The sequence below is a fragment of the Notolepis coatsorum genome (genome assembly GCF_963971535.1).
Source record: "Notolepis coatsorum genome assembly, chromosome: 4".
NCBI lineage: Eukaryota > Metazoa > Chordata > Actinopteri > Aulopiformes > Paralepididae > Notolepis > Notolepis coatsorum.
This window is the reverse complement of record NC_140168.1, coordinates 71,336,375-71,350,460: the sequence shown is the minus strand read 5'-3', so window position 1 is coordinate 71,350,460 and position 14,086 is coordinate 71,336,375. Positions and strand designations below refer to the sequence as shown.

Here is a 14,086-nt window from a genome sequence, read left to right as displayed (position 1 = left end):
CCCACATCTGCTCCACCACCTGCTCCTACCCCAGCCCCAGCCCCAACACCTGCCCCAGCCCCAACACCTGCTCCTGCCCCTACACCTGCCCCACTACCTGCCCCAGCCCCAACACCTGCTCCTGCCCCTATACCTGCCCCACTACCTGCCCCAGCCCCAACACCTGCTCCTGCCCCTACACCTGCCCCAGCCCCAACACCTGCTCCTGCCCCTACACCTGCCCCAGCCCCAACACCTGCTCCTGCCCCAACACCTGCTCCTGCCCCTACACCTGGCCCTGCCCCTACACCTGCCCCAGCTCCAACACCTGCTCCTGCCCCAACACCTGCTCCTGCCCCTACTCCTGCTCCTGCCCCTGCTCCTGCCCCTGCTCCTGCCCCTACTCCTGCCCCTGCTCCTGCCCCAACACCTGCTCCTGCCCCTACTCCTGCCCCTACTCCTGCCCCTGCCCCTACTCCTGCCCCAGCCCCAACACCTGCTCCAGCCCCAACACCTGTTCCTGCCCCTACTCCTGCCCCAGCCCCTGTTCCTGCCCCTGCTCCCGCCCCTGTTCCTGCTCCTGCCCCCACACCTGTTTCCGCACCAACACCTGCACCAACACCCGCCCCAACACCCGCTCCTGCCCCTTCGCTCGCTCCCACCCCTGCACTGCCCCCTGCCCCTTTGCCCGGCCCCTCCCCTGCACCACCACAGAATCCAGGTGTGTGAACCAAACATTATGTCATTGTTTTATAGCTTTAGTACGTTAACCCCAGTCTGTGCAGCCCTTTTCATATACTGCATCTTGTCTTCTCCTGTAGTACTGCTCCGCTGTAGATTCTATGAGAGCTGTAGTAGGCTGGTAAAGCTATGCCTCCTAAAGTGTGCAAACGGAAGTACATAAGTACCGGCTACAGGCTTTCCGGTTTCGACAAAACAATTATAAACGTGTGAAGTGCACAATATTTCCTTGTTTAAGCCACTGCAATGGCTTTGCCTGAAGAATTGACTACATGACCGGGACGTTCTAGCTTGTTTGCCGACAGGATTCGGGAAAAGTTTGGTCCGTTCGGAGGCAGCTTTGAGGGGAAGTACATACACCGGAAATTCTACCCCACAGACACTTTCGGCCGTAGTGCTTTACCAGTCTTTATCTCACGGAGGAGTTAAAACTGGGAACGAGGTTAGGGCTGTAGTCAAAACCACCTCAGTCAGGACCAACAAAGACCAGGCCTAGGTCTGAGTCTGAGCCAATTATGTCTGAGTCTGAGCCAAGACTAATAGTATTATGTTCAAATACAACGTGAAATGCGTGAACAGAGGTGAACAGACCCAGCTTCTCTCTATGATAACAGACACAGCTTCACTCTAGGAGAACAGACACATCTTCACTCTAGGAGAACAGACACAGCTTCACTCTATGAGAACAGACACAGCTTCACTCTAGGAGAACAGACACAGCTTCACTCTAGGAGAACAGACCCAGCTTCACTCTAGGAGAACAGACACAGCTTCACTCTAGGAGAACAGACACAGCTTCACTCTAGGAGAACAGACACAGCTTCACTCTAGGAGAACAGACACAGCTTCACTCTAGGAGAACAGACCCAGCTTCACTCTAGGAGAACAGACCCAGCTTCACTCTAGGAGAACAGACCCAGCTTCACTCTATGATAACAGCCACAGCTTCACTCTAGGAGAACAGACACAGCTTCACTCTAGGAGAACAGACACAGCTTCACTCTAGGAGAACAGACAGCTTCACTCAAGGAGAACAGACACAGCTTCACTCTAGGAGAACAGACAGCTTCACTCAAGGAGAACAGACACAGCTTCACTCTAGGAGAACAGACAGCTTCACTCAAGGAGAACAGACGCAGCTTCACTCTATGATAACAGACACAGTTTCACTCTAGGAGAACAGACACAGCTTCACTCTAGGAGAACAGACCCAGCTTCACTCTAGGAGAACATACACAGCTTCACTCTAGGAGAACAGACCCAGCTTCACTCTAGGAGAACAGACCCAGCTTCACTCTAGGAGAACAGACCCAGCTTCACTCTAGGAGAACATACACAGCTTCACTCTAGGAGAACAGACGCAGCTTCACTCTAGGAGAACAGACGCAGCTTCACTCTAGAGAACAGACAGCTTCACTCTAGGAGAACAGACGCAGCTTCACTCTATGATAACAGCCACAGCTTCACTCTAGGAGAACAGACACAGCTTCACTCTAGGAGAACAGACACAGCTTCACTCTAGGAGAACAGACAGCTTCACTCAAGGAGAACAGACACAGCTTCACTCTAGGAGAACAGACAGCTTCACTCAAGGAGAACAGACACAGCTTCACTCTAGGAGAACAGACAGCTTCACTCAAGGAGAACAGACGCAGCTTCACTCTATGATAACAGACACAGTTTCACTCTAGGAGAACAGACACAGCTTCACTCTAGGAGAACAGACCCAGCTTCACTCTAGGAGAACATACACAGCTTCACTCTAGGAGAACAGACCCAGCTTCACTCTAGGAGAACAGACCCAGCTTCACTCTAGGAGAACAGACCCAGCTTCACTCTAGGAGAACATACACAGCTTCACTCTAGGAGAACAGACCCAGCTTCACTCTAGGAGAACAGACCCAGCTTCACTCTAGGAGAACAGACCCAGCTTCACTCTAGGAGAACAGACCCAGCTTCACTCTAGGAGAACATACACAGCTTCACTCTAGGAGAACAGACGCAGCTTCACTCTAGAGAACAGACAGCTTCACTCTAGGAGAACAGACGCAGCTTCACTCTATGATAACAGCCACAGCTTCACTCTAGGAGAACAATGAATATGAAATAGACTGCTACTGTATGAATGCACTAGCATGTCTTCACGCCAGTTATACTAGTGTCCAACTAGTGTTCCGCTAGTCAATATGTCTCTTTGCGTTGTATCTGAATGTACTGTAAGACGTACAGTCTTGACACCTGATCTGAGATGGTTTACTACAAGAACTAATTAGGATTAAGATGGACATACATAAAGAGAGAGAGAGAGAGAGAAAAAGAGAGAGAAAGAGAGAGAAAGAGAGTTCTTAGTTGCCTTTATGTGTATTGCTGTGCTTTCGTGTGTATCTGTGTGTATTTATACTCACTACATATTCATTAGTTGTGTTTTTGTATGTTGATGATCTTCTCATTTCCATTGTGTGTCTGTCTCACTATAAAGAATCTGACAGGCGCCCAACCACACCTGGTGGCACCCGCAAAGGCAAGTCCCTGCACTGTGTGCGTGTGTGGTTTGTTTGTTGCAGTGTGTAGCTGTATCTCTAGATATGTAGATGAGTTTATGAAACTTTCTGTGGTTGTTTCTAGTAGTTTGTCATGATGCACTTTGTGTTTTCTCACTGAAACAGACTTTATGTGTCACTTAATGACTCAAATAGAGACTTGACACAGCAATGGGCTCATAGTAGCAGAGTAGGTGAGAGTATATTATGTAGACAGGCAGAGTCTATCTTTTTTCTGGCTTTTAAAGGGGTATTTCACAGAAAAACAAGGCTGATTTACTTTGCACATAATCTCACACGTATCCCAGAAGTGTAAACAGCTTTGCACACATTCATTTAGTTTGAGTTAGTGAGTTTGAATAATATATCCTCTGGTGATATATTCATTGGTCATTGGGGAACATTGATTCCTGGTTTTGTGGTAATTACGGCTCAATTAAATTATGGAGGTGAAGGCACTAGAGATTTTTAAAGATCTTTTGGAGAAGTGTCCCTTTAATGTATACACACATACCAGCCTATATAGAATTCCATTCGAATAGTGAGGTCACAGTAGATCCACTTCATTAATTAATTAATGTTTATGTACAGTGCATCATAGTGAAATCTTACTAGATGAATGAATATGCCATGGTTATCTTATATCAGTTTGTCAGCAGTAACTCAGTCTAACCACTAGATGGAATCGCCATGCTGTTGTTAAGACGACATCCTCTGGACACCACATATCACAGAGATCTGGAACCTACTGTATGTAGGTAGCTGTCTGAGAATAGTCGTTCTGGTTTGAGACCAATTTAACTAGTGAAGTTCCATGGTCATGTGACCTGACCACTAGTCCCAGATTAGTGCTTGTTACTGTATGCATCTTTATTCAAGTTTGAGTATACAGTTTTGAAATTAAATAAACAATAAGATAAGATAAGATGTATCTTTATTAATCCCCTTGGAGAAATGCAGGGGTCATAGCAGCACAGGGGAGGAGGGGGTACAGGCAGGGTAATAGAAAGGACAATACAGGGCGGTTAGGTGGCCGAGCGGAGATTGCGTTCGTCACCAGCCCCGGAGCTGAGCTGGATTTGCCTGTTCGAATCCAGCTCACAGCTCCGGGGTTGTCACCAGCTTGGCTGGCCGTCTGCACTGATACAATTGGCTGTATCAGAGGGTGGGAGAAGCTGGCGGGTGGGTCCGGGTCGTTGTAAACAGCGACTCCTACAGTTCGGTCGGGGCGCCTGCTAAGCGCGGATTGGACGTGAGGGGAATAGTGTGGTCCTCCCACACGCTACCCCCTCTCAATGAGAATCCGCGCTGCCAGGTGAAAAGAAGCGGTGATTGGCTGGACGTGTGTCGGAGGAAGCACGTGGTAGCCTCCACTCTCCCAGATGATCTGACTGTGGGGGGTAAGTGCGCAGCGACCAGGAAGGGACTGGGAATTGGCATATGACTAACATTGGGATGGGAGAAAATCGGTGGAAAATGGAGGGGGAAAAAGACCAAAAAAAAAAAAAGGACAATACAAATATATGAGAATGAAAGATATAAACTGAGGGTCTGGTCAGCCAAGCTGCCATTGAGGAACAGTTCAAACAGAGTTGGCCGGAGACACACAGGCCCATAGGGACAATGTTGCTCTAATGAATAAAACAAGACAATCAGCCAGTCTGGTGCTGTGGGTCTATTTAGTTGTATTTAGATATGCAGTGAAACAGTGCAGTGTTAGAAGAGTAAGACAAACATAATATAGCTGCACCGGGTAAATTTTTAGAAGAAACGATTACCTCTACCACAACTAGTTGCAAAATGCACATACACAAATCCAAAGAATCACCTTTTGAAACAAAGTGAACCAACTTAGAGCAGGTTTTTTTGTATGGTAAAGGTGGTGGCAGGGTAGGTACACCACAGGCAAACAGTTGTTTGTGAAAGAAGTGAAAGGGAGATTGGTCAGTGATAGGTGAAGCAAGATGTGAAGCCAGCATGAAATATAACTACTAACCGTAGGTGAATCAGTAGTCTGTAGCTGGTTATCTGATAACTACTAACTAAATGAATCAGTAGTCTGTAGCTGGTTATCTGATAACTACTAACTAAATGAATCAGTAGTCTGTAGCTGGTTATCTGATAACTACTAACTAAATGAATCAGTAGTCTGTAGCTGGTTATCTGATAACTACTAACTAAATGAATCTGTAGCTGGTTATCTGATAACTACTAACTAAATGAATCAGTAGTCTGTAGCTGGTTATCTGATAACTACTAACTAGATGAATCTGTAGCTGGTTATCTGATAACTACTAACTAAATGAATCAGTAGTCTGTAGCTGGTTATCTGATAACTACTAACTAGATGAATCTGTAGCTGGTTATCTGATAACTACTAACTAAATGAATCAGTAGTCTGTAGCTGGTTATCTGATAACTACTAACTAGGTGAATCAAGTCTGTAGCTGAGGGGCGGCTGGGTAGCGCAGTGGAGAATGCACTCGCCTACCACCGCAGAGACTCTGGGATCGAATCCAGCTGTCAGCGGTACCTCTGGCTTGGTCAGTCGTCCCTACTAACACAATTGGCAGTGTTAGCGGGTGGGAAGCCAGTGGGGTATGTGTCCTGGTCGTTGTAAACTGCGACTCCTACTGGTCGGTTGTGACGCCTGTTCAGCAGGGAGGGGATCGGGGGGAAATAGCGTGAACCTCCTCCACACGCGTTACATTCCCCCAGTGAGAGTCCTCGCTGTCAGGTGAAAAGAAGCGGCTGGCTGACTCCACATGTATCGGAGGAGGCATGTGGTAGTTTTACACCCTCCCCAGGCCGACAGTGGGGCAATGCGCGCAACGTCCAGGGAGGGAATTGGCATAACGACTAAATTGGGATGGGAGAAAAAATACAGAAAAAGTGAGAAAAAAATAAAAATAAAAATAAGTCTGTAGCTGGTTATCTGATAACTACTAACTAGACAGTAGTCTGTAGCTGGTTATCTGATAACTGAATGGGTAGTCTGACCATCCGTCTCTCTCTGCTGTGATGCAGAGGTCACATGGGAGGACCAGCAGAAGAAAACAGCCAATGGTATGGTACCAGGTGTTAGCCACACCCACCCCCAGCCAGGTAGCCCCTCCCCCTCTAGTTTTTTTTTTTATCAGGATCCTTGGGATGACCCAACGAGTGCTGATTTGGGACCAGATTACCTCTTTAAGCCCCAGTGACGTTTTTATGGTCATATGACCCGATGACTGATCCTGGGTCTTGATGCTTGTCCCCATTCTTTTCTCCACTCCCTGAAGAACAATGGCAGAAAGGAAAAACCTGAATTCTGAACTATCCACTTAAATTTAGGGGTATAATATTATTTAGGGGTAATATAATACAATTATGTAAAGATAAAGATTTATGATTATGGTCATCCCAAGGATCCCATGTAGCCACACATGAGGGTTCAGGATAGGGTTGTGATGGGTAGGTGCATGGTGCTAGTCTGGACCTTCAGACCTTCTGGTTGCTGTGCTGTGGTTTGCTCAGCTTGAAGGGATACTCAGAACATTTTGATTTGTAGTACATTTAGTTTATTTCATTATTTGTCTTCACCAAGCACTTTCCATGTTTGTTTTGGCAATCTGGTAAACCAACAAACTAAATGTTAGCATTGGTAACATTCCTTATTGAATTAAATGATGACACAAGCCATATTTAGCTTGTAGCTAACGGAACCTATTGTTATGGGACCCTTCTTGGTATTGCATGTGGGTTTACATTTTGTTTTGTTTAGTTTTTTGGTCTGATGTGTGGGTTGGAGTTGAGTGGGGATAAGGGGATGGGTTGCTATTGCTATTGTACTATATCTATAATATGGTGTATATATATGAGTTCATTATGTGACCATGACCAGCGATTGTGACCACATGTCTTCATTGTCATTTTCCAGATTTACTGAATTTAAGCTTTCAAATGATGTGTCATACGTTGAAATCTGAAAATGTTTGAAGATGTGCTAATTTGAATCTTGTAAAAAAAAAAGTTTGCTTTAAGATGATAAAACGCCTCTCGAAGATTGGCTACAATTTAAGTACCTCTGCGGGTCTGTACTGGGTGTGAACAATAGCCCCCTACAACCCACCCAGCCACTCCCCTCACTTGAATAGCATTAACATAATCTGTCAGTAAGTGCTGTCACAGTACATGCTGTCATGACTGTGAAAATAGCTGTTATACTGTACAAGCTTAACCTCTTAAGCATCGGACGGCCCTCGCGCGCACTCGCAGCACTTTGTGCTCGTCTGCCGGCTCCGGGCTGACACAAGAAGACGAAGAAGTCCATTGTTTTGACTTGCGCGTCTGAATGAATGGCAGCGGACGGACATTTTGGATAATCACACTGTATTTTTTCCGGTAAACACATTACCAAAACCTTTCTCAAACACAAATCTTCCATGGGATTTTTATAAAATTTTGACCTGTACATACCTCTATGCTGGAACTTAAAAACTGGCATCTGGCAACCACTAAACAGAAATGTGAGTACACACAACTTTTACTTTTGTTCAAACCTCTGTTTCTCTAATACATTAGCACTAAAAGTGACTTTATTGCTTTAGCAACTTCAGAATGTTACCTTTCAAAAGAGACCAGACTCATGCATGTGCTATAAGTATAAAGTATAAAGCTTAAGATTTGCAAAAAAAGGTATGCAGTCGTCAAAAACAAAACAAAAATGGAAAAAAGTAGAAGAATTAAATAGTATGGAATAGAGTCTTTATTGTCATTATACTTCATACAATGAGATACAGAACTCACAACCTAAAATGTGCTACACAATAGATCACAGTATCACAAAAATGCAGTTATCACAGCAAACAAAGTTGCTTGCAGCAGTCAGTATATCCATAGGACGAATAAGTATACAAATATTGCACTTAGTGGATAGAGGAGTATGAAATTCACAGTTATCACAGTAGAAATCATTTTAGTCATTTTATTGTGTATTTTATTATTGCTTTTATTATTATGTTGGATTATGTTGTAAATACTGTGTTGCACTGTTAATGTTTCTTATATATTATATTGTCGGTCTCATAACATCTTGCCAAAAGGACTACAGTTGCGAATTAGACAGCTGGCTAAAACTGACACATTTACAGAAATGTTTATTAATGTGTACTGTCCTTTTTTTTAAATTGAAACTGAAACTGAAACTGAAATAAAGTTGCTGTCAGTCAGTGTATCAATAGGATGAGTAGTATAAAGTAATTTTAGAGGAAACATTAGTATTACACTGTGACTATAGTATTACCACGGTCCGGTCATTGAGAGGCGAAACCAGAGGTGGTAATTCTTTTGAAAAACTGACGCTTGTTGAAACTGACCCGAGATTGGAAGCAGGTAATAGGTCAAGCAGGGTGTCAATCAAATGGCAGCCATTTTAGCTTTGTATCAGAGATACACAACGGGACGCCCTCGAGCCATCTGAATTTTAAGAGGTTATGATGCCGTTAAATGCGGTAACACTACCACACACAAACATTCCAAATATATTTATATTTATATAAACAAGTCAACAACTTACCCATAAAGAAAGCAGAACGTTGCACGACAGACCACGATGTCGTGGACTCTGTATGTTGTTTGTGGAGCCAGACAGAAGCTGTTCACTTTCTTGGTCTTTTGGCTAAAAGACACATGTCCCTTTCTCTTCAGTGTTCATCCTGCTTTGGTAGATAAATTCTTCCGACAGTTTCTTGGTACAAGACAACGCTTGCCATTCGGAATTCTCTTTTCGCCTCAGCTTGCATTTGCAATCAAACTTAAAAAAAAAGAAAAAATCTACATTGATGTCACTGTCCACCGTTAAAACAGCCATATATTCAACCAATCTCATGGTTGATTCCGTTGACTAGCCCAGTGCAACGACCCCGCTAACAGAGTCGTCCTCCTCCACTTCAGAACAGCTGTTTATCGGATCGAAAATCAAGTCTTCTCCATCGGAGTCTTCGTCATCAGATGCAGAGTCATCAACACGATTAACACGATTAAGTCTAATATGTACTCGTTCATTAAATCCAATGCATCAATTGCTTGTCCTGATGCTGAAAGTTTGTTCAGGGCAGCTGCAAGCATCTGGGCGTCCGTCGTGACAAGAAGCTCAACGATAGTAAACAAAGGCCATGTGCGTTATTTATGGGTGTCACTCGAAACTCAAAAGCACACGCCTTGATTTGCATGCAAATTTAACTCCGCCCCCACGCAATGAGTAATTATTATTATATTTTTTTTTACAAAGAAATGTTACTATTAGAGATACTTTAACTGTTAGATTTTATAGTAAACATGTTCTTAAACATTCAAACTGATAATATGGGAAAAAAACTAAACAAATCTTCTATTGTAATTTGCACGATTTGACTGCAGCCGACCTGCGGGCACAACCACTGGGCGCGGTCACAACTATAGCTATAATATATATGTATAGTTAACAAGTATATCACCACCCTAAGTTTAAAATGTAGGCCTCCCTCTGATCTTAGAAACTGATAGTAACTGTTAGTTAGATAGTCGTTAATTAGTGTTAGTTCCTCTGATCTGTTTAGGTTTAGTAGTAGACCATTCTCAATCACTGTTCAGCCTTTCATCCATCTATTCCTTTCGATTTTTGTTTCATCTTCATCTGTTTAACTTTGTTGGTCCTTTATTTGTATTCATCTTTGCTTTCTTTTTTCAATTATATTTTTGTCCATTCATCCATCCATCCATCCATCCATCCATCCATCCATCCATCCATCCATCCATCCGTCTGGTGATAGTAGAGGTGACAGTGCCACAAAATGAAGAAGCAGGTAGTGTTACTCATTCCTCTTCCCCTCTTCATCTCTTTATCCATCTATCTCTCCTCTTCATCTCTCTATCATCTATCTCTCCTCTTCTCAGACATGATATAATGCTATACGTTAAATAAACATGTATGCAAATTAGGGCTGACCCCTATTAGTCGATTAGTCAACTAATTGGTCGAAAGGAGCCACAGTCGACTGCCAACCTCTTAGTCGAATAAAAATATATATATATAATATATATTTTTTAAGTATTTTTTTTTATTATTCTTCCCAAAAGAAAAGAGGCCTAGAAGCGTGGCTAACGCTAATGGCACGCATACCAGAGGCTAACTGCCTAAGAAAACAGGCACAGAGGCACTGAAAGAGGATTTCACCCATCTAATGAACACACTAGACTAGACAAATATCAATATGTATCCATCAGTGGACCAATTGCATGCTTTTGCAGAGGACAAGAAGCCTTCAGTCGACTCCTTCAGACATTAAGCACCCCCACAGCCCAAATGGAATGATAAAAAAAATATATATATATTAAAAAAAAAAATTCTTTTCTTTTTTTATTAATAGTCGACTAACGGCAAATTTTGGCCAATCATAGTCGACTATCCAAATCCTTAGTCAGGGACAGCCGTAATGCAAATGATATAATGCTGTACAGTAAATACATATTATGGAGATGATATAATGCTATACAGTAAATAAATATGTATGGCGATAATATAATGCTATACAGTAAATAAATACATATTCAAGATGATATAATGCTATAGACCTGTTTGCCGTATAGGCCTACGTCAGACTCAGTGTGCACGTGCATCACCGGGGCAGAAAGGAACGTAATTCTGGTCAGAACACTATATTTGCATTTGTTAGCCATGCTAGCAATCTAAACAATCAATGATGCCAAAGCTAGATATGTGAAAGGTGAAAGACTCACACTCACAGCCATGCTGATTTGGCAAAATGACATCCAGCCGTTTTTGTTTGAAACTACTTTTAGTCAGGGGAGTGCCATGGTTTCTTCATAGAGCCCAGTTGTATTCTTTTAGCGCAGAAGCTCGCGCAGGTCCGGGGCAACTTAGTCACGTGACTCAGTTGGTATTGCTGATTGGCTCGAACACAGTATGTTTGTAAACATCAAACAGGTCTATACAGTAAATAAATAAATATGCAGATGATATAATGCAGCAAAGTAGAGTGTGGCCAGAACAGTTCACGGGTTATGCGCACAATAACAATACTCAACCAGTAGGGGCGCTCAGGTTACACAAATGTAGCCACATCGATTTTGACTTTTCGTCTCTCCCAACTGGATTTGGCAAAAGTTTGATTTATTACACTTGTTGTGTCAGAGTTTCTTTTATGTACATTTCCCAATATGTCCCATAGCATGTCTGCTGTGCCAAATGCCGGATATTAATGTTGCAGTCACTGTTATCTGGCTTGGGACATTGTGTTGCTTATCCACTAAAAGACTCATTATTTTAAACTGGAAGGAGTGTAAACCAGCCTTCTTCACTAGGGATTATTGGCTGGAATATCTGGACTTGTTGACCATGGAATGTTAAAAGACTCTGACAAGGGCCTGGATGGCCACTGGGACAAGCTGCTTGTTTGATCATGTTGTAAATAGTATGTGATTATTTGTCCTTTTTTTGTTATAGTTTGTTGTGTTGTTGTAGATGTTGTTGTTGTTGTTGTTGTTGTTGTTGTTGTTGTTGTTGTTGTGTGTTGTTATTTGTTATCTGTGAAGAGAAAAACAACAAAAACTATAAAAACTTTTAATAGGGTATCTGGTTAGATCCCCAGTACCATCTGTGCCAATACTGCCTCTGACCAAGGGCACCTAACCCCCCATGTATATGTACTAACTTGCTGTAAGGACGGGTACTGAAAGATATAATTTTGTCCAGCAAATCTCTTGATGATCTCTTGTATGAACTAAGCAGGTAAAATGTTTGTAGCTCTTTAAGTATTTAAAGGTCATTCCTAGTAGGCAATTCGGGCGCACCTCGTTTGGAAATAAGAGTCTAATATGTGGCAAAAGAGTCTGCAGGGAACATTGGTCTGCAGGGAACTGTGCTGTCACCCTTCCTCTTCACCCTCTACACCTCAGACTTCTGCCGCAACTCCAGCGGGTGCCACCTGCAGAAGTTCTCAGACGACTCCTCCATCGTAAGCTACATCACCGACGATGATGAGGAGGAGTACAGAGCCCTGGTGGAGAGCTTCGTGGGGTGGAGCGACAGCAACCACCTCCAACTCAACACCAGTAAGACCAAGGAGCTGGTGGTGGACTTCCGGAGGGGCAAGAAGAGGCCCCCCCCGATTCCCATCTCCATCCGAGGGGTGGATGTGGAGATGGTGGACTCATACAAGTTCCTTGGGGTACACCTGAACAATAAACTGGACTGGTCGGACAACACAGAGGCCCTCTACAGGAAGGGACAGAGCAGGCTGTTCTTCCTGAGGAGACTCAGGTCCTTCAATGTGTGCAACAAACTGCTGCAGTCTTTTTACCAGTCTGTTGTGGCCAGCATCCTCTTCTATGCTGTGGCATGCTGGGGAGGCTACATCAACTCAAGGGACACCAACAAGCTCAACAAGCTGGTGAGGAAGGCTAGCTCCGTGGTGGGAGTCGAGCTACCTAGACTTGAGGTGATGGTAGAGAGGGGGATGATAAGGAAGCTGGATGCCATCATGGAGAACCCCTACCACCCCCTCTACGACGAGCTAGTCAAGATGAGAAGCTCGTTCAGCCACAGACTCATTCCCCCCCGACACTCAACTAACCGCCTCGGACAGTCCTTCATACCAGCGGCCATCAGGCTCCACAACAGTGGGCAGCGACTAGCAGCCTCCAGGCCCCACAACAGGGGGCAGCGACAGCGACTGCTACCAGACATTGACCTGGGACTTATAGGAACCCAAGGGGGACAACGTAGACTACCCTGGTACTTTGATTAATGTATACTCAGTAGATAGTAAATTATAACACTACCTCATGCATACTGCACCTTATGTGACACTGTGAATAATGTGAATATTCCTCAGCTAGTCAGATAGTAAATTATATTGACCATATTGATCAATTTGTTTACACTGCCTGTGTTGTCTTTTACTACCTGTATACTGTGTTGTTTTACTACCTGTACCCCTCCCCCCCTCCCCCCTATGCTGCTATGATGCCTGAATTTCCCCAAGGGGATCAATAAAGGAATATCTTATCTTATCTTATCTTAATATAACCGTGATAACGAAGATAACGTGATCAGAGAAAATGATCCTTCTGGGTTCTAATGAGACACTGGAATGTCTAGAGACCTTTTTCCACACGTCGCCGGACTAATTTGTCTAATATTCACAGATCTTTTCCCCACATTGCAAACGCGGAGAACAATGGGGCAGAAGGAACTTAAAAGTTCAGTGCAATGCAGTTCCTGGCAATTAGAGTTCCTGGTAGTTTTGGTGCAAACGCGGCTCTAGATAACATCAGCAAAAAAATACTGTGATACAAGACAACGGCCAGTTTCTTGAAATATGTCGCTGTGGTTGTATCTGTCCTTGTAAAAAATAAACCATAAACATATAATATTACTGGCTGGTAGCAAACATATTACACTATTACACCCGGGATAACAATACATATCCTATCTCTCCCTCTCCCTGTCTCCCTCCCTCTCCCTCCCTCTGTCTCTCTTTCTCTCTGCAGGTGGAGTGAAGGATCCATCAAAGGTAAGTGTTTCTTCTATGATTTAATAACTGACTATAGATAATGCTGATGCTTTACACACATGTAGAGTATATCACTGCTCTGTGTGTCCAGGACAGCCAGTAAATTATTCAGTTGAATTCAGTAATTCAGAACTGTTCTGTAAAGTAATTCAGAACTGAAATTGTTCTAATGCACCTTAGAATGGGGAAAAAGTCGGAGTATATGAGAAAGACCTACGGCTCTGACAGAAATAAATGTCTAAAATACTGCTGTGCTGAAGCACTTGGTTT

The 14,086-nt window shown here is 43.6% G+C and overlaps 1 protein-coding gene across 1 annotated transcript in view; it reads left to right on the top strand.

Moving 5' to 3' along the window:
* Positions 1 to 14,086, top strand: part of rims2b (regulating synaptic membrane exocytosis 2b) — a gene marked incomplete at both ends in the record, with an annotated part of 270,766 nt that overhangs the window by 185,951 nt on the left and 70,729 nt on the right. The window contains 2 exon segments of the mRNA XM_084311974.1: positions 485 to 700; positions 13,794 to 13,816. Coding sequence (XP_084168100.1) covers positions 485 to 700; positions 13,794 to 13,816 — 239 coding nt within the window.